General features: G+C 40.0%; 1 protein-coding gene across 14 annotated transcripts in view; it reads left to right on the top strand.

The window, feature by feature from the left end:
• Window positions 1-22,132, top strand: part of SORBS2 (sorbin and SH3 domain containing 2) — a 279,268-nt gene that overhangs the window by 220,156 nt on the left and 36,980 nt on the right. For 8 of the 14 annotated variants that reach the window (XM_074951273.1, XM_074951271.1, XM_074951274.1 and 5 more), the window contains 5 exons: window positions 2,352-2,435; window positions 4,908-4,964; window positions 12,988-13,037; window positions 16,205-16,383; window positions 19,731-21,314. In XM_074951273.1, the coding sequence (XP_074807374.1) occupies window positions 2,352-2,435; window positions 4,908-4,964; window positions 12,988-13,037; window positions 16,205-16,383; window positions 19,731-21,314 (1,954 nt within the window). The remainder of the gene's footprint in view (window positions 1-2,351; window positions 2,436-4,907; window positions 4,965-12,987; window positions 13,038-16,204; window positions 16,384-19,730; window positions 21,315-22,132) is intronic. The other 6 variants (XM_074951279.1, XM_074951278.1, XM_074951276.1 and 3 more) reach the window with 3 other exon arrangements.

The following is a 22,132-nucleotide window of genomic DNA, read 5'->3' as shown; positions in this document are numbered from 1 at the left end:
GTTAACCATTTCCTTATCCACCTTTCAATTTTCATATTTGATCCCTATCTTTTCCAATTTAACTAATAATTCCCCATGTGGCACGATATCAAACGCCTTACTGAAATCTAGGTAAATGAGATCCACTGCGTTTCCTTTGTCTAAAAAATCTGTTACTTTCTCAAAGTAGGAGATCAGGTTGGTTTGGCATGATCTACCTTTTGTAAAACCATGTTGTATTTTGTCCCATTTTTGGCTAGGCCCATCCCTTTTTTAAGCCTTGTCCCGACTTTTTGACAAAAGTGGCATTTGTCCCATTTGCTTTTACCAACTTGATCAGTTGGCAAGAGCAAACAGGACAAATGCCCACTTTTGTCAAAAAATGTGGGATGTGGAGGAACATGTGGGGGGAGGAGGGTGTGAGCAGCGATGCCAGCCCCATGCAGGAGAGGAGGCAGGGCTTGGGTGGAGGGTAGGCAGGGCTTGAGCTAGCAGCGATGCCTGCACCAGGCTTGTGAGGGTGGGGGGGCAGGCAGGGCTCGGGCAAGCAGCAATTCCAGCCCTGTGTGGGGTCGGGGGGCAAGGCTCTGGCAAGCAGCTCAGGCCAGGGGCTAGCCCCATGCGGTGTCCCATTTTCCCTTTGGGAAATATGGTCAACCTAACTATGCCCCATAACATCATATTGAGACATTGGCTCCAACTTGATTCAGGGCAGTGTTGCCTACTGAATCACCAACATCATTCTTCAGGCAGGCATTGGGTTAGTTAGTTTCTGAGTGGCAAAGAGTCCTGTGGCACCTTATAGACTAACAGACATATTGGAGCATGAGCTTTCATGGGTGAATACCCACTTCGTTGGATGATCCATGAAAGCTCATGCTCCACTACATCTGTTAGTCTATAAGGTGCCTCAGGACTCTTTGCTGCTTTTACAGATCCAGACTAACACGGCTACCCCTCTGACGTTAGTTTATGATAGATGATAAACTGGCATACTATAGCTACACATTACTACATTTTAAATACAATCATATGAGCTTAAGAATAAGGGGGGGCTGTATTTCAGAAACTTTAAACTAAGGGTATGCTGTACCTTTCTGCCAAATGACAGTTTACTTTAGGCTGCACAAAAGAATCCAATATCCTTTGGAAAGTATTTTAAAAAACAAAGTTTAAAATAAATTTATCCCACTGGAGCTGCCAGTATTTTGGACTGTTGTTTTTTCATGCTGCATGAAGAATTCTGTCACTTACTTTTCTGCTCCTTGGACAGTTTCCTTTAAGCTATTTTACACCACTGGGGTGTGTGGTACAGGGTCCCATTCGGTGCCAATCCACAGAGGACATGAGGTGTTCCAGCCCCGAGCTACAGAGCTTTGGTTCTTTAGCTCAAGTTGTAGCAGCTCATGTATTTAACTTTGGAGATCCTCATTTTAGTCCCAGATGTGTTGGCCAAGGTGGCAGCTCACTAGCTGTAATTCATACTTGTTCCCATTTTTTGCTGCAAAATGTAAACATTTTCATATGGAAATTAATGCATTGACAATATAAAAATAATGAAATCAAAAGGTCTGCATTAGACAAAAGATTTGTTTAAAAAACCAAAAGCACTCAGAATCCATAATTACTATTAATATAAATTTCAAATAAGATGATTTAAATAGATAGCAGGCTCATTACAGAAGCTGAAATGGCTTTTTAACATAATCATGCTTGCATGATGCATATTGCTTATCTGTGCTGTGTGCTTAGCTTAAGGTTGAAAAGATACAGAATTAACATGCCTTCTTTCGTAAGAAGACCAAGAGTGGCTGAAAGCAACACTGCTAAAATCATGTGTGTCTATCTACCATTGGTCAGTTTGGGTACTTTTTTGTACACACTAAAGAAGAAAACAGATTTAAATGTTTTCTTAACAAGGAATCTTCATATGCTGGCATTAAGTGTACTGAACAAAGTGTTATACACAAAACAAGCAACTAGCCATTACATTTGTTCTATAATTATGATCCTTTCTTTTACAGGACACATAATAAGTTTTAGATCCTAATTGTTCATGCTGCCAAAGATAATACTCAGCTTTTGAAAAATTATTTTTAAAGTGCTTGACATTTTCCATATTCTGTGTAACATTATGCAATGACCACTGGAAGAGCAAGCTGAAAAAGGAGGCATTTTAAAACAAGTGGTCTGTGACAAAAACAAACATGTTCCATGTAGAATCCCATCTTCATTCTTGGGTTTATTTCATTCCCTTTCCCCCTATTATTTGTTTTTTGTGTGTGTGTTTGTCGTGTTAATGTGACATGACATTTCCAGCACTTTGCTCAGTGTGTGCCTTTTCCTTCCCTTTTCCTTCACAACGGCTCCAGACTGATCATATAAACCCAGATGACATAGATTTAGAAAATGAACCCTGGTATAAATTCTTTTCAGAACTGGAGTTTGGATGTCCGGTAAGTGAGGATAGAATATTAATATTTAAACATCAGGATAATATATTGCTAAAATACAATTCACCAAATACCAAAGAGACGTGTGTCTATCTTCCTCATTACATTAAACTCATCAGTATTACATCTTCATCAGTGTATGCTAACATTTGTTTCTATGTAATATGGGCCCAATTTTTGATTCACAACTCAGGAAAATAGCCCACTAAAGTCCGTAGGAGTTTTACCTGAGAAAGAACAGCAGAATTGGGTCCAGTGTATACATTCGGCCATTTTCTTTATTGAGTGCTTAATCTGCCAAAACACTGATTTTAATCACTAATTAAGGTGCATAGACTACATAAAATAAGTGGTATATACAAGTTGCTAAGTGTAATATCAGTTGTATATGAAACATAATTGCTTACGACTTTTACTAAATTTTTGCATTTGGAAAAATTAGATGAATTAAATTATCAAGAGTAGAAGACATTTTTAAAAATTATAGATTCCAAACAGACTAAAGCCAAAAGCACTCAGTTTTGTATGAAGGAACGTGTCTACTTTTAATACACATACACACCCACACACAGTGGACGCCGTTTAGAAACTCAACATTGGTATGCTTGTCACTATGGCATCTCTATCCTAAGTATAGTAGATACTACAGTTAATGCAAGAGTCTGTGGCAATAAATGTTGACTTTTGGAGGGTAGGGGTTGAAAGAGAGGTGTGTGGGATTCAACATTTATTGACACAGGCACCTACAGTAACTGCAGTGTTACAGTGACAAATACACCAACGTTGCATTTTTAAATGGTGCCTGTTTTGTGTGCGTGTGCCTCACCCACACACACATACATGCAGGATATATAATTTTATAGTTAAATAGGGGGTGGTAGTTTTAATTTAAACTAGACATCTACTTGAATCTGCACACACTTTGGGTCTGCTCCAGCTTTCGCTAAGGGTATGTCTTCACTACCCGCCGGATCGGAGGGCAGCGATCGATCCAGCGGGGATCGATTTAGCGTGTCTAGTCTAGATGTGATAAATCGACCCCCGAGCACTCTCCTGTTGACTCATGTACTCCAAGGCCGTGAGAGGCGCAGGCAGAGTCGACGGGGAAGCAGCAGTAGTCGACTCACCGCGGTGAAGACACCACGGTAAGTCGATCTAAGTACGTCGACTTCAGCTACATTATTCACGTAGCTGAAGTTGTGTAACTTAGATCGACTCCCCCCCTTCCCCGATGTAGACCAGGGCTAAGTCAATAACAAAACCCACATTGACTTCAATGAGAGCAGAAGCAAGCCCTGTGTATGCAACTGAAAAGGACTGCAAACCTATATATATTAATACAAACCATTACATTATTTTTAAAGCTTTAGATATATAATCCTAATTTTTCTTTTTCACTGAAACAATGCATTTGATATTTAAGTATTTTTTTTAATTTGTAGTCCAACAGTCTGCAATATATCCTCATATTTTCATCAAACAGACTAACTTTAACCTCATTTTATCTAGCTTTTAAAACTGTTTTTAATCATCATTCATCCATATGTAGGCAGGGCATAGGCAGGTTAAAAAATTTCTATCTAGAGACAAAAATATCACTAGTTGTCATTATTATCCTCTATAATAGGGGTGGCCAACCTGTGGCTCGGGATCCACATGCGGCTCTTCAGAAGTTAATATGCAGCTCCTTGTATAGGCACCGACTCCAGGGTTGGAGCTACAGGCGCCAACTTTCCAGTGTGCAAGGGGGTGCTCACTGCTCAACCCCTGGCTCTGCCACAGGCCCTGCCCTCACTCCACCCCTTCCCATCCCCTCCCCTGAGTCGGCCGTGCCCTCACTCCTCCCCCTCTGAGCCTCCTGCATGGCACAAAACAGCTGATCGGGAGGTGCGGAGAGGGAGGGGAAGGTGCTGATCGGCAGGGCTGCCAGTGGGCGGGAGGCACTGGGAGAGGGGGGGCTTCCCATATAGAAATTTCACCAGCAGGCAATAAATACTCCATCATAGAATATCAGGGTTGGAAGGGACCTCAGGAGATCATCTAGTCCAACCCCCTGCTCAAAGCAGGACCAATCCCCAATTTTTGCCCCAGATCCCTAAATGGCCCCCTCAAGGATTGAACTCACAACCCTGAGTTTAGCAGGCCAATGCTCAAACCACTGAGCTATCCTTTATTCTGCATTCTTCTGTCTCACCTGTTTTTAAACTGTTGGTATTAATTCAACTATCCACGTTTTAAGCTGGAAGTTTTACTCACTAAAATTACTAATATTTTATTAAGATGCTTGATATTATTGCAAAATTATTGTACCACGCTCTTCCTTCCAGTCAACCCCCATTTTGCTGCATATGTGTCACTCTTGTATCTGATGCTGTCAACACTCAGTTTCTAACTATGTCACCTTCTCCACATGTTTCATTCCTTGCTGCCATTGATACTCCATTTCATCTCTACACTTCTGCTTATATGGTGCAGCCTCCTAAAAAGCTTTTGGACTATGTTCAAGACAATTCTCCTGGTGTTTCCAATGAGGTAAATGAAGCATTCTTTCTTGTTCAGACAATTTTCTTGGGAAACAAGAGCATGACACTCACTAGTAATATCTGAGTTTGTTAATGTTTAGTGGTTTCCTACCAATAACTCCTGGGCCATTCATAATTCGGTATCATTTTATCTTTGTCTTCATATCTTTCCAGATCACTAGTGCATATGGATGTTGCTCTTATTACAATAGAAACTGAGTCCATATCCCAAAACCATTGAGAGTCACATTCAAAATTACAAAATAAACCATACATTTCTAAATCTTGATATATTCCTGCTTCCTCAGTTATACATTGATTTTAGATACCCATTAACCAGTCTACAAGAACAGGATTTGTGATTAATATATCTGGCGGCAAATTATAGCCTTCAAGTGAAAGTCATGTTGGATGAGCTTTTTTTCACTGAAATATTTATAATTAGGTTTCGTAGCCAAGAAAACCAGCAATGAATTGTGGCTGTAAATTAGTAACTGAAGAATTGATAGTTGTCATGATTCTGATTAAATAACATCGGAATTAAGTATAGGACTGACTGCCATTTCCCTGCACTAAATGGGACAGATCCAGATTTTCATTTTTTGTCCCATGTCATGCTATACTTGAGCACAAGACAGTGTCCTGTCACAATGTGGTGTTAAGTCATTCATGATTCTTAATTAGCTTCCATTCCCCCATCCCAAAAAAATTAATGTCTTCAAGAATTACAAGAAAAACAAGGCCCCTCATTGTTCACTGCATTGCAGACTATTGAAGTGTGCTTTTAGTCTCAGCAACCTGGCAAAACCTCAACTCCTTAGCTTCAAATGAGAATTGAGGGCACTCAGTCAATAACAGAGGAAGCCATTTGAATCACCCAGGATATGACCTTTTGGGGTTTGTGTCCAGTAGAGCTGGATAAAATATTTATAACTACTGTGTTGGTTTTGTGTTTATTTAATTTACAAAACTTGTCTGTTTTTTAAAGTGAGTGTCTGTGAAATTGCAGTGATTCTTGAAAAAATATTTCCTCAAATATTTTTTACTTTAGGTGTTCATGAAAATATTTAAAACAATACTTTGTTCAAAAATACCATGTTTGTGAAATTTAGTGGATTAAATAAAATTTCAGGGAGCAAAGTCATGCCAAATAAATGGCCAAAAATTTACACTGAGTTTCATGGGGACACACAAAAACTTTCACCAATTTTTCCTAGCTCTGGTATCAGTCACCATAAAGGCCCTGATTTGGCAAAACAGCCCCTGGTCAGGAAAGCATCAGATAACGGCTTAACTTTAAGCACCTGGTTACGTGCTTTTCTGAATAAGGAGGAATTAAGAATGTGCTGAAGTGCTTTGCTGAAAAAAAATTAACATTTTGTCAAGCTTAATTCCCATATTGAGCTATTTTACAAATCACCCTTTTATTAGTTGGCAGTATAGGGAGCAGGGGCACAAGAACGTTAGGCAGTACTGAGAGTATGTGTAGGTGGGTTGATGGATGTGGCTTGCTGTGCATTGGACAGCTCCTGGAGGTGGCAGAAAGGACAATGGCATGTAGCAACTAATGAACAGGATCCCTACACTGTTGCTAGAAACACTGATACCAGCTCCAGTCCTTCCGAGACATAATGCCTTCCACCACAAAGGGCACATCCTCCCTCCTTTAGCCACCTTTTACACAGCTTCACCTGTAGGAGCTTTGTAAGCAGTCAAATGTATACGCTCTTCACTTATTTTTAGAGGATCCTGTACATGAAAATGTAAAACTATGGTGTAAATTAGTACAACGCAGTGTACTATAGCATCCTTCATACGCACAAAATGCTTCAAAGAGGGAGTCAAACACAAAGAGAAAAGGAAGGGTAAGATCAAAGTGATTCAGTGTCTTGAACGGAGGATAGGAAAGAGCTCACATAAGGCAGCCAGCATGCACCTTTGTCTGTCTTAGTTTGATCACACTCACGTACTTGTTTACCAGCCTGGAGAGTTTGTTGGAGAATAAACTAAAAGCTTAAAAGGTAAGGGTTCAATTGTGTGATTTACACACAGGCCATCATAGGAGACAGGATGAAGTCATGCTGCCCCTGAGAGCACCCAGAGAGAGTGTACCTCAGGGGGCACAATCCCGCTAGGATTCATAAAGACTAGGGCTCTGACTTGTTAGGCTGCTGACTGGGGGACAAGGCCCTCCCTCCTCCCAGCCCTGATGATTTGCTCATGGGAAAGAACAAAGACTGAGCAGTCGCTACTCACAGGGACTACTATTGTGATGGGCCCTTACGTGGATCAAGGCGGGGGTGAGAGGCTATGTCACATCCAATCAGTCTGGCCCAAATGCTGGGTAGCAAAAATTGTTGTTCAACTACCAGCCTCAGCTAGCATAGCAGTTCTTTACATTTTTAATGGGCTCTGTCCTCCTTGGTTCAGGTTTGGCTAGAGTTTATATTGTAGTCCCCACGGTATGTACTCCTTGAAGGGCCACTACAAGTGATCTAAGGTCATCGCTCTCTCTGTTGTTGGGTGGCTAATACCATGTGAATTGATGGTCTCACTCTGATTTCTAGAGGAAAGGGGATATCACAAGAAAATCCACCTTTAGTATTAATCTGCAACTGTTATGTCAGTGAACATAGCTCTAACTAGGACCACACTTAAGCTCAAACTTTTGTATTAGTGCCTACTGTATGATTATGATTGGTGCAATACAGATTAGACAGCCACATGTTGTCAGTCCTGAGACCAAGACTGGGTGTGGGAGCTAAGTTACCTTTATTTACCTCATATAAATGTGGTCCCTCCACATGCTTGACATGCATCAGTGGGACAGTATGGAAAAGCATACAAAACTGCTGAGGGCCCTGCTCTGTTATGTTGTGCAAATAAACAGAGAACTTTGGTTTCTATGCCTATCAGTGTAACTTCCTCAGTGTTGGCAAATTCTCACAATTGTATTCCACGCATTGCTATATTTGGGGTTAGTTTTAGAATCCCAGCGTCTGGAGTCAGGCAGCTTATTTGAGAATCTCAACCTCCATTTTTTTAATAAGTAAGTTTCTAGCCCTCATGGTTGCAGAAAAAAGTTTGAAAACATGAATCATAAAGGCTCAAAAGCCAGGGAGCAAATACAAAACATTCAAGTTTTGTAATGTTTTTAAAATGTCTGACTCACGATTTTTGAACATGCCAGGGTGGCATTCTTCATGAGCCCCAAATTAATTCCAAATCTTTAGAAAATGAAATAAGGACAATTTCCTGAGATCGATAAACAGGTTTAATATCTATGAAAACACTAAAGTATTATTAATAGAGCTTGGTAGCAGATTTGGCTCAAAAATGCAGTCCTCTATTTCAGCAGCATATGGAGAGGTTGTATTGTGATGCTTTGTTCCCTGTAAAACATGGATTATTGGAACTAGTTTCTCACTGTAAGCTTCACTCTAATCTACAGATAAAATGATTTCTTCATATGGCTTACCAGGCCTCGGAGACTTAAGTCTGCATTCAGCTATTTCTGTTTTTCATTTTTTTAATCCAATTCACTAATTATTTTATCTCTTCCAAAATGCATTACACTAATCAGATAGCAGCAGGCAACAATATAAAGTAATGAATTAGCACATTAGCAAGCCAAATGACAAAAAGATTTGGAGACCCATCTTTCTCTGGGACGTTGAAACCTGCAAGCAATGTCTTTCCGTTGTTAGCAGAAAAAAGTGTGTCTGTAAGAAACAAAAGAGAAGCTAATTTAAAACATAATTTGTATTGTCATGTCCAAAAAGGACTGTTCTAAGAGCTGAAAGCTCTCCTCTCATGGGAAAGGGTGTATATGGGGTACACAAAAAGCTTCATGGGAAAAGGACACAATTTGTAGCAAACCATCTTTGCTGATGTATGCTCCTAATGTTAGAAAAAGCCAGGCACATGACCAGCAATAGTGGCACAGTCGTCCACCGAAAGGGCCATTGCTAAAGGAGTCATGCCACGTGGACAGAGCCATACTTCTGGGAACAGTGGTCCACACCATCCATTATTCCATGAATGTGTATGTTTCGCACAGTGCCTTATGACCAAAGCTGGTAGGAGCAATGGATGAGGAATAGGGAAATCTGCTATATGTATAAGCCACACATTGCAAGTTAATGTTGCCTGAGGCAATGTTAATGTGCAAAGCCTAGCTCCTGTAATAACTTACTCCAGATATCAGTGGTATCATACATATTACTTTTGCTGTCACCTACTACTTCCTATTGTGTATCAGACAGCACTTTTTGGTTGCATGTACATCCATCATGCTCTCGTGTTGCATATGTTTTGGGGTTGTTTTGGGCATAACACCATGCCAGCAAGGCCGTTTGTGTAGCACAAGTGCTTAGGCATCCTGTTTTGTTTTCATTTTCAGCTATCCTCTTCTCTCTGTGGCACAGGAGCACAGTGGTATGCCACCAGTATTTTAACATGGGTTTCCACAAAAATATTTCCCCTTAGTTTGATAAACCTTGTTTTCCAATGGTGCATGCACTGCAGAGAGGAAGGATGAGGGACAAAGGATTCAATTCTTTTTTCCCCATCAATTTAAAATAAATGAAAATACCTGTCATTAGGTGCAATCTGGTGCATGTCAACAGTATGCCGTTTGCTCTTCTGAAGCAGTTTAAGAGCCCTAGGGAGAAGTCATCGCTGTCAAGATGCTATAACAGTGTCCAGAGGGATAAACTCCATCACAGGTAGTGAAATCATCCCAGGTCTCCCTTCAGTGTGGTGACAGAATTTTAACAAAGAGACTCCAAGCAGTTCCCCAAGAGTACCCCAGTGTAGGAATATGTGGTCTGTAGAAAACTTGTGTTCTTCGTTTGGCAGTATTTTTTGTCTGTGCATGGATGGCAAGATTAGTTGGTGTGAACACAGAAATAGTGAAAACTTTGAAATGGAACAGTTTTCGTGGAGGATTCCCAATTTAGTCTCACAGCTCGTTTCATTTCAGAATGAATTGAAAGAGAACAAAATGGGAACAGCTAGTGTATATATTTTGAAAGCTGGTCAAAAATGTACATTTTGAATGGGAATTTTTAAAACTTCTTTTTCTCAATTTTCTGCAAATTTTGGGGAATTTTTTTGAAAATCAAAACGTTTTTGTTTTTACTAAAAATTTTAGATGTTCCACTGAAAAATCAGAAAATTGTGAGGGAAACAAATATGTTCTTTTCCTTTGAAAAGCCAGTTTTCATCCAAAAAAAAGTTTTGAGAAAAATTTTCAACCTGCTCTTAACAAGTTCATCTCAGTAGCTGATAAGCATTGTGGCATATATAGCTTGTTCGCCTCAGTAGGCTCAGTCCTTTTTAGCCTTGGAGACTCAAGTTTGGGGCAAGGCGAATCCTTATAGGTGGCACAGGGTCCTGCTACTCCTCTCCTCAGTCAGTCCCTTGTGCTTGTTTTCCTTCCCTTCTGGGGAGCAAGTGCAGCCTCCCTACTAGGAAGGTTTGGGGTCTTGCTGCAAACAGCCTACTGGCAGCTTCCCTGCTCCTTTCGCTCCCTCACTCCTCCCCTCCTTGCACCCAGGGGAGGGTTTAAAAAGGTCCCAAATAGTTGGAGTCAGCTGAACCTAATTGGTTCCCTAGCAACCCCTTTTCCAGCTGAACCTTATTGCCCCCTGGTTCTCTCTCCTCAGTGGATAGGGAGGGGCCTTTTAATCCCCTGGGACTAATTACTACCCCCCCCCCGCTTTTGTAGCTTTTTGTCCTGGGTTTACCACAGCATATTAAAATCTAGCAGTGACTAGAAATAACAGTATAGCACTTCTATAGCACTTTTCATCAGTACATATCCAAGCACTTTACAAAGATACTGTCTTTATCCCAATTTTATATATGGGGAAACTGAGGCACAGAGCGGCGACGAGACTTGCCCAAGGTCACACAGTAGTCCAGTGGCAGAGCTGGGAATACAATCTAGGTCTTCTGAGTCCATACCTAATGTCCTATCCACAAGGCTATGCTATCTTCCAGTGAAACCTCAGACTTGTTACAGTCATGTCTGTTAACATTATATCCTGCCACTTGTGGCGCTCCCAGTTGAAATCAGCTGACCAAGAGCAGCATGCAAAAACTGATAGCAGGATATTGCCCTTAGATTATACACTGTAAATAATAAAGGTCTCCACTGGATCCAGTTCTGCCATAATGTATATAAGAGCAAAACCAATAACTGTCTTTTGGTTATGGGGCAAGACGATGATAGCTGGCACGTAGGTTATGTATTTGTAGTAATCAAAACTTTTTTCAAATGCATAAAAAATATACATAGTAGATGGTATCCTCTCTCTTCATCCTTGTCTTCAGTTGTAAATTCTGTGCAGCAGAGATTGTGTTTGTACAGCACCTAGCACAATGGGACCTTGATCCTGATTGGGGACTCTGGACACTACAGTAGTATAGATATTTATTAATAATGATGATGAATACAAATAAATATTGATGAGTAATGCAAAAAGTTCATTTCAGATAAACATCCACAAGTTTTGGTCCTCATCCAGCGCTAATCTGCAAGATCAGTTTCAGAGGAAAAAGCTTCAGTTACTTTCAGCTACTTTCATCTCGACTTCCATTCCCATCTAAAACCAAAAAGTTCTGAATCACGTTAATGAAGCTGTTTAAGATGTCTGGGAAAAATTGGGATCAGTTTGGTGCAAGTTTTAAGCAATGTTATATTCATATTTTATCCAAATTTGTGTGGCTTTCTCAACTTTTAAAATGTGATAAAGTTTAGTGAATAATCTAGTAAATTATGTTTGTTTGTGTTTTCGTGGAATTGTTTAGTATGTGATCTGAATCTAAAGAATGAGGACTATTGAAAACTAATTTCAGACTACTGGCTCTGAAGAGTCTCGGGTATATCTGGTCCTTACAGAACCCATTATATTTAGGTATTGTTGACTGTGATTATAGAATGCACATGTTGTGCTGAATGTCTGTAGTAATGCAAAATCTATTCCTAAATGTTTCTTAAACCAAGGACGACCTCTAGAAGTGTGATTACATGTCAGTTACTAAAAATTAGTTGGGCTATATTTTTTAATGAACTTTGAATCCAATCATTTTTTAAAAAGTGATATATGCAATGACAAAGCATTTAAGACCATAATTTTTCTATATGATTTCAGCCCACCCTACACTTTTCTAGACAGAGAAAAGTGGATCCTGCAGCATATAAAGCCATGTGAAAATTCTATTTCCAGTTCACTGGGTCATCTTTGAAATGATATAGCATGAAATGTTTAACATTTCACTGACCTAGCTTTGTGCCCAGGAAGAGGCGCCATGGGGACAAGACGATTCCTTTTCTAGCTACCACAAACTAATGCTACATAACTCTAATTCTGGCTGCAGTCTTGAAACCTATTAAGTGAGTGGTTTAAAAGTAGTTGTCACTTAAGATGCAATTTATGTTGACAAGTTAAAAATATTTCAGGGTAGCACTGCATTCCATCTTCCAAGGGTTATGCAATAGCTACTGTTAAAGCAATGAAAAGGCATTAGGCCTTTGTGAAAAGAACGGTTCTTAAAATTAATTTAGAACAGCCAGCAAATGATGGCTCTTTCAGCTACATTTACGAAGAGTTTCCAGCTTTAATTGACACTGATACTTCGGTGAGTAATTGGAGGAAATTCTGTGGGTTTTTATATGCAGATGAAAATTTTCTTTTTAGATTTTATATATTTCCACTTTTAATCAATCTCAACCACAATGTAGCAAATTATGCAAAAGCAAATAGAAAGTCCTGCATTGGTATTTTAAATGGAAAGATATAACTGAAATTTTATGGAGCTCTTTTAAAAACAGTATAAATTCTCTTGTGAAATATCATTGAACCTGTAGTCTGCAGTGCATAGGACATTAATCATGATAGTCTGATTTTTATGGGGCTCATCATTGGGTCACTAATTTAATGAATGTTCCCAGACAATATCCGTGGAAAATGTCACACTTTTTTCCAGTGCAAAAGTTTAACAGATTGACCTATTTGTTTTCACAGACCTCCTTATATCACCCTTCTCCAGACAAAGGCCTGGACAGACCTTCTAGGTAAGAAACATGATGTGTCCTTGCAGTAGACAAGCTGATCAGTCTCACAGAGGCTAGAGGCCTGTTGAGCATCCTGAAGTCAATGGGAGTTGAGAGCACTCTTCACTTGCATAGCACTTCTTGGGATCCAGCCTACAGCATCCCACATATGAGATAATGACAAAATATTGAGTGTGGGTTCTCTTGAGATTTGCAGTTCTTTCTTTTGTTTTAGAAGGAGATATTGCCTGCTATTCAGAATGTCACCCAATCCTTCAAACCCCTCCACTGGCATCCCTCACCATCTGTATTAATGTGTAGCCTCTATCCCTCATTTTCAATGCACTGCATATAGTACTCAACCTCTCCCAACATCTTTGCGCTCATTTTTTATTACACCTCTTCTTTCCTTCACCCAAGCATCCAACCTCACTTCTATCTTCATATCATTCTCCTATTCTCGTTTTTGTGCTTGGAACTCCCATCCCAGTGTGCAAAAGTACCAGACTCTCTTCATTCAAATCCCTCTTTAAAACTCCTGTATTTCACAACACCTACTTGTGTTAACCCTTAAATTAAATCTATTACCTAATTTAAAAATGAAAAAAGAATAACCCTGCAACATCTTAAATTAACTTTCTCCTCATCATGCAAAACAATCTGTGGCTGTTTGATACATTTGTCTATTTAGGCGGTGACACTGGATCCCGAAACAAGATCCCTGTGCTCTTGAGTGCATGAGATCCCATTCTTTTCTACTGACCTTTTTCAAGGGTTTCCTCTAATCTGTCCTTTCTTAGGCCTACCCCATGACTGCTCTTTATTTCCTGTATCACAGCTCATCTTTCTAAGCCTTGTCTATACTTAAAATGGCTTTGCCAGTATAAGTATACTGGACAACTATACTGGCAAACCCCCCTAGTGTAGACACAGCTTAGTCCAGCAAAAGAGTTCTTTTGATAGTATAGTTTAAACCAGTTCCCTGAGCAGAATAAGGCACATGGATAAAAGGACTTTTTTGCCAGTATAACTGCGTCTACATTAGAGTTTTTGCCGGTGTAGCTATGTGAGTGGAGTGTGGGATATTTTTTTTTCACACTCCCAAATGAGATAGCTATGCCAGCAAATTTTTCTAGTGTAGCCACACCATAGAGACCAAATATATAGAGGGCTTGCCAAAATGTGTAGGAAAGAGCAAAGATGTGAGGTGACGACAGGTCTGCACTGGGTCTAAGGCTCGTGTGGAAGATGATGATAACATGACATCTCTTGTGGATGATAACGTCTCATGTCCTTACCACTGCTCCTGACCTAAAGGAACTCCGCAATCCCCTCATCCCTTCCCAGCATTCAGCCCGGGAAAGTTTTGCTGGCTGTAGCTGTACTCAGCTCCATGTACCTGGCCATCTGTTCCAGCCTCAAGTCACTGGCTCTGAAACCTGAAGCTTTCCTGGCAGGGCAGGATTGTGCTATTCACATGGGAACCTTGATTACTGCTGCTGCAATCACTGCACCTTGGTGCTCCTCATTGCTAGCAGCAAAAGTGAAGGGTGGCTACAGGGCTTGGAACATATCATGGGGGAGAGTGATAGGGCAAAGAGCACAGTTCAGGCAAGGAGCCTGTGTAGGGTGACCATATGTCCTGTTTTGGCCGGGACAGTCCCTTTTTTAAGCCCTGTCCCGGCCGTCCCGACTTTTTTGGCAAAAGTGGACATTTGTCCCGTTGGCTTTTGCCGAATTGATCAGTTGGCAAGAGCCAACGGGACAAATGTCCACTTTTGTCAAAAAAGTGGGTTGTGGAGGAACGTGTGGGGTGGGAATGGACTAGCGGCAATGCCAGTCATCACTGGAGGGGGGAGGCAGAGCTCAGGCGAGCAGTGGCGCCAGCCCCAGCCTCACACGGGGGAAGGGGGAGGGGAGAGCAGGCAGAGCTCAGCTGGTGGCCCCAGCCGTTGGGAAATACAGTCACCCTATCTAGTATGTGCGTCGCTGATTGACAGGCCCTGCCTGCACCCCGTCCTGCACCCACAGGCAGGGGGTCTTGGGTAAGGGGCTTGTGCCATTCCCTTGAAAGGGAGGGGCAGTGGGAAGAGCTCAAGCCTGCACCACATGGTATCCTGTTTTCCCTTTGGGAAATTTGGTCACCTCAAGCCTGTGTAGCATGGGGACTGGTCATTTGCAGGTGCTGAAGCCTAGAGGCTGTCTTAGACAGTTATCCCAAGCAAGGCCAGAGTCACTTACACAGCCCAGGAACTGCCTACGGCTGCTTTAGTGCCAACAGCAGTTCAGTCCTCTGCTTACTGATTCTGAACAGGCATTGCAAACCAAGGGTGGGACAATGCAAGGGGGTGGGGACAAAGAGAGACACCGAGTGAGGCCAGAGCAAGCCAACATGCCCAGCAACATACAGCAGAGGGAGGAGCTTTCTTTGGACGGAATCAAGGGACATACACCCACATCCCCTGTTGAAAGCTAACATTTCCACCATTGTATAAGATGAAGGACTGGGTTGCGGTCAGAGAGTGGACATAGCTGTTGTGCCACCTACAGCACACAGGGCAGCCTCCCAGCACCAAGAGATGCTGTGGGGGCAAAGCTGCCCTTCCCCCTGGCAGAGCAGCAAAGCCTGGGAAGAAGCAAACTACCAAAACTAGAGACTGAAATTTTTTAAACAAAGTCCTTCAGTCAAAACATGGCCTTTTGTGCAAAAATTTGTCAACAATGTTGAAAGTTTGTTCACAGAAAATGTAATGTAGAGTCTCTTAAAATAACCTTGAAAATGTTTATGGAAATGTCTCAGTAAACATTTTGATCATGTTGATAAAGTTTTAGATAAAAAATATCAGGGAAGAAAGTGAAAAATTTTGGATAAACAAAAGAAGGGGACAGACCTTTTCAAAACCTTTAAAGATGAAATGGCTTCAAAATTCTGAAATTTTTCCTGAAAATAGATTTTCATTTTTTTGTCAGCTTTAGTACAAATGGGGCTTCATTCTGCAAAGTATGCAGTTCTTGGGGGAGCTGCGAACAGTGTCTTCATATATTTTTAGTCTATTCATTCACGCAGTGTTGGAACTGTTAAGTGGGTCACAGCTAAGGGGCCTGCTTATTGATCCCTGAAGAGAAAGTATTCAAATGAGCCCTGCTCACAGGGTTTAGACTGGCACTAATATTGATTATTTCTTTAGTTCTGCAAGTGACTACAGAAAAAGGAGGAAGTCGGAGCCTGCTGTAAGTCATCAGAGGGTGCACAGTGATCAAAATGCAAACAGGACTAGCCTGGGCCATGCAGATATGCAGGGCACATACACTACCCTTAGAAAACCTTTAACTAGCTCTTCTCCTTCTTCTCCATCAAGAGCAAAAGGTAAGAGACAAGCAGATTTGCGAACAGACAATAACCTTGTTAATACTGAGTTCTTATTGCATACGGTATTAAATGTTAGTAATAACTGCCAGGTACTATATGCTGTTGCTCAGACACAGTTCACTGAAGAAAAAAGAACAGCCTTTAGTTTCTAATGAAAGGCTAACCTGTTCGTTCTTGACTCTATTATTTCAGGCTGATTCAAACCTGGATTTATTTTTCCTATGTAGTATCTACTCTATATGTATTCAAAGAAAATCAGTCAAAAAAGAATGTGATTTGTAAAATTTTACATAATTTCATAAAATTACATTTCATACATTGGTTTCTTGCCAGCACTTACGAGATTATTTGTAATTTTTAAAACTCTTCTAGTATGCCCAGAACGTGAAGTAAGAGAAACAGCATTAAAGATCACTGCCATGCAAATAAATCCTTAAAACTTTCCTTTCCTCCTTCAAACCTACATCTGATTCTTGGCAGCTGATAAGTTCTAGGAATCTAATTCAAAAAAGAAAGTGCCCCAGTATGAAATGAGATGATGGATTTTGTCAAAAATTCAAGTTAGTGGGTAAGATACAACCCATATAGTTTCTGATTTTTATGTAAGATGATTCTTTTTTAATTGCCAGTCACTCAAACCTCTCCTTCTTATATGTCTAGTATTTCTTACCTGCAAACGGGTTTTGTTTCTTTAAAGTAAGACAAAAGGTTTCAAGGTATTAGTGATTTTTTACATTGGGAGTGCATATATAGTTCTGTACCTCCCCCATGATCCTCTTATTATTTTTCATTTATTTGCATTATAGTAGTGGCTAACATTTCCAATCAGAGCCTCATTGTGCTAGGCACTGTATAAACTTGTAAAAGCCCATAAGCGCTTACAGCTTAGGTTACAACAGAACATAACAAGTGGACAAGGCAAACAAATAGTAGGGAAGATGTTGGAGGATGAGTAATAGGAAAACAAGCATAGCTAATCACAGCAAGCATTAAGGTATGAGTATTCTCTGTATTGCGGGATGGATCACTGTAGAGCATTTTCCACAAAATTGAGTATTATTTATATGGGTATCCAGCCTGGAGCAACACTATATTCCATTCTCTCATAAATAAATGATAACCTACTAAAATATTACATTTCTTGAAGTCAAATACTCTTTCAAGTAAAAAGTGTGTTATAAGATTTTTGATCAACGTATCATTTCAGATTGTCTCTTTAAAAGGCATATGAAGTTAATGTATTTTAGGTAAAAATAATGAGTGGAGAGAAGTCTGAACCAAAACCCTAGATCCAAACATCCTGAACTCTGCAAATGTTTGAAATCCAGATCCAGATTTTAATTTTGCAGGTGATTTCTGTTTTGTTCAAATTTGACCAACCCAGACTATGGGCTCTTTGAAATCTGTATCCTGAACTGAATTTTGTAGCATTTCCGTTGTGAAAAGTGACTCTGACTTGACTCTCAGTGACTTCAAGATCAAATGTGCTCAGGTTAGAAGTAAAAGTATGGCTTTTCTAACTTTCAGCCCTGAAAATTCAACCATGTATCTGAAAAACAAGTTGAATTCTTTGGTTCTTGCACATCATCCCCAGATTCTGCAGGCTAAATTATATCTTCAATTACACCAGTGCAATGCACTCTAGTGTTTTTAGATTATGCCCCCAGTGACACCTGTGTAAACCCATTTCCTTCATTGTGGTTTCATGGGTGTAAATGACTGGCCTTTCAGCTTGGGGAGAGATTTTCAAAAGCACCTATACCATCTAGGTGCACAAATTCCATTGACTTTTATTTATAAGTCCTTGGGCATTTTGAAAATATCTCATTTGGAATTTAGCTATCATTTCTGCTAATAATGCAAGTGAAGTAGAATCCAGCACATTTCTTCTGTTGGTCTTGTGAGTGTAAGAGGAGTAAAAAATAGTAAAAACATTTTACCTACAGCAAATAGGGATGTAGATGTGTTGAATAAGATGTGTTGAGTAAGTAGGAGCCATTGTTACAGAGAGGCTGCTCTTAATAGCAAAGAAGCAGGTTTTCTAACAAGGCATGAGTTATGAAGTTGCACTGTGGAGTTCTACATTTAAGTTGTTAATACAGTGAACCTTTTGCAGGACAAGTAACCTTAATGCACATCAGAAAACTTAAGAGCAGGTTAGCATCTCAAGGTAGTTGTGACATAGTGTCATGTGGATTGCCCACATTTGGGATTCAAGATCAGTTCATTACTTGGGCAAGAGCACTGCAGAGTGAACCTGGCAGCCAGCTGGGGAGCAACACTGATGGGTTACAGAGACAGCCATATCCAGCTTCACTCAGAAGGACAGTCAGCTAAGTAGGGGAAATAAAAGGAAAAATGGTTGGAACTTTGGGAGGCTTTCTGCAGGAAACATACCCACAAGTACACAGAGAAATGTGTCTAATGAGGCTGCTGCATTGTTCACATATTATGCTGTTGTAGTGTTCCTTCCTAGTCCATTCAAGATCCATTCATCACATCGTTTTACCACACATATGCTACCTGAGAGACAAGAAATCTCCCATCCATTCCTATACAGAGATTTTTCTTAGTCATCTTAGTTAAATATGCAGCTGCGGTAAACGGTTTGCATACACAACATTGTTTTCCCTGGACCAAACACAACTGTGTGCAAAAGTCAAAATCCAAGTGTACAACAGGAACTTTTTGTCAAACATAAATTTACATTTGCTCATTTTTCGCATTTGTTTTTGATGTTATTCTTTAACATCTATATTTTGGTAGTACCTAAAGGCCAGACCAGACTGAAAGCCACAGTGGTAGGTGCTGTACAAACAATAGATTATGGTTCCTGTCCCTGAGATGGGCCTGAGACAAAGTTCAGTTCTGCCTCTGGATTCATGCTTTCCCAGAAGTAGGGTGTCTTCAGATCCAGACTTTTGGTTTGGCCCCATCTCTACATCTTTTGTAGTTGTATTGTCTTTCTACCAGCTTCAGAACCAATGGTACCTTTTTATATGTGGCACTTTTAATGTAAAGATGTGCACTGTCTTAACACTCTAGTATTTAAATGTGTTTTATTATTAATAGAAACGTATGGCACTGAATCCTTTCTGATGTTTAAATTATATAAAGTAAATTTTTACAGTTGGAAAATTAAGTAATTGTTTAGCATGGATTATTTGCTTTTCTCTTCTAATCTTTAGCAATGTGTATGCTGTACTTGATTGCTAGATTAGATACAGTAACTGCTTTCTCTTTTCTGTTCTTTCTAATATTTACTGACATTATTTCCACCTTTTTGAACCTGTTAATTTCTGGCAATGTCTCTTTTTTACCATGCTGCTCAATGGATTATAAAGGTGGAGATATTAGCCAAGTGTATCCATCCCTTTTCAGTTATTCAGTGTACAACCACAACACTTCAAATGAATTAGATTATTGTAGCACTTATAGACAGCATTTGGCTGTTCCAAGTGATTCAAGAAGGGCAATCCATTATAAGAATGGCTGGCAAATGACTCGTCAGAACGCAGAAGTCTGGAGCAGCACAGAAGAAACTGCCTCTCCTAAGCGGAAATCTCGTAGCTGTGATGATCTGTTAACAGATGATCATGATAGCTTCCCTGATGCACAGGCCAAGTCTGAAAGTATGGTATCTCTCATTTGCGAGGAGGATTCCAAAGGCAATTGCTCATTGACCTGGGCCTCCCCATATGTTCCTGAGAGCCACGGTACTAGTCGGTCAAGAATTCGTCATAGATCTGCACATGATACCCCAGGGTTCCTAAAAATGTACAAGAAGATGCACCGCATCAATCGCAAGGACTTGATGAATTCTGAGGTGATTTGTTCTGTAAAGTCCAGAATATTACAGTATGAAAAAGAACAGCACAAAGGCATCCTTCAGGGCTGGAGAGAGTCTTCTACTGAAGAGGTGCCCAGGGACATGGTGCCTACCAGGATATCTGAATTTGAAAAATTAATTCAAAAATCAAAATCAATGCCGAATTTAGGTGATGAAACATTATCAACAGTAACACTAGAGCCTCCTAAAAATGGCTTATGTTCAAAGCGGCGATTTTCTATCGAGTCCCTGTTGGAGGAGGAAAATCAAGGTAGACACGCCATTCAAGTACAACGCAACTGCAAGCCTAAAACTCTGGTGCCAATTCATATTGAAGTGACCAGTGATGACCCACAAAGATCACATCTGGAGTTTTCTGACAGTGATCAAGATGGAGTGGTCTCAGACCTCAGTGACTTTATCCAGATAGAAGGTTCATCCTTTTGTAGTGAAAGTGACTTTGACCACTTTTCCTTTACATCTTCTGAGAGTTTTTACGGATCAGGCCACCATCACCATCATCACCACCATCACCACCACCACCACAAGCATCTCATCAGCTCCTGCAAGGGGCGATGCCCAGCATCCTACACCCGCTTCACGACCATGTTAAAACATGAAAGGGCTAAACAGGAAAGTACTGAAGATCCAAGGAGACAAGAAGCAGAATCTGGCCTCTCTAAGATAGCATTCCTAGTCAGTCCAGTGCCTTTCCGGAGGAAAAAAAGTTCAGCCCCTAAAAAACAGTCTGAGAAGACTAAATGTAAATCATCTGTGTTCAACGCACTAGATTCTGCTCTTAAAGATATCTGTGACCAAATTAAAGCAGAAAAGAGAAGGGGAAGCTTGCCCGACAACAGTATATTACACAGACTTATTACTGAATTGCTTCCAGACATACCTGAAAGGAATTCATCACTTAAAACTCTTAGAAAAAGTCCCATGCACCAGCCTTTTCATCCACTGCCTCAAGATGGTGCCATTCATTGTCCACTGTACCAAAATGATTGTGGAAGACTACCTCTTAGTGCCTCTTTTCAGGACATGGATACAACCAACAACAACAAGCAAGACAATGATAGTGCACTGTGTTTCCAAGGTGGATTACCTTCCTTTCCTTTATTCTTGTGATTGAATCATCCACCCTTGTTCCTTTCATTTCCAACCCTTTGTCATTTCATTTTTGAGTATTTATTTATGCAGTTTAGAATAAGTGTTTACCATATAAAAGGCATGATGAAAGGGTATTATTTTTACATAACTATATGTGATAAATAATATAAAATGGATAGAGTGTCTATCCACAACAATGTAGTAATCTGGTTATAAAATGGTGACAGCATTATTTTACACTTCGGTGATCAATACAGCAAAGTAATATAATGCAGTAAAATACAAAAATTAAGGGAGAATCCCTTTTTTCAATAATTGGAGCCTTACAAGGACAAAGGGTTTTCTGATAATTAAAGGGCTTCACAGTATAATAAATATATGCATCATAATGTGATGACCACTGGGGAAAAAAATGGAGCAGCTCTTCCATTTTGTTTATAATAACAAATGTGCACTGCACATTAATAATAGTAAGAAATAATGTCATACTAACAATATTTTTATGTACAACAGATGAAAATCTGAATGTTTTATAATGAATTCTGTCCATTTTATAAAATTGTATTCAGTTCTGTCACAAAATTATGCTACCTTTGAGCAATGCAACTTTTTTGTGAATAGACCTCCAGTCTATTTATAGTGAAGGTTCCATTTCCACTGCTCAAATGATACACTTTGCAATTTCCATGGCAGCAAAATTATTGAATGTAAAATGTCTCCATTAAATTTTGAGAGAGACACTATCCCTTCGAAATGGCAAACAGAAAACAAAAAATAATCAAAACTTGAAGGATACTGTCAAGG

Source organism: Natator depressus, chromosome 4 (genome assembly GCF_965152275.1).
Source record: "Natator depressus isolate rNatDep1 chromosome 4, rNatDep2.hap1, whole genome shotgun sequence".
In the NCBI taxonomy this organism is placed as follows: Eukaryota; Metazoa; Chordata; order Testudines; family Cheloniidae; genus Natator; species Natator depressus.
Note: the sequence above shows the minus strand (reverse complement) of the source record. Positions and strands in the feature narration are given on the sequence as shown.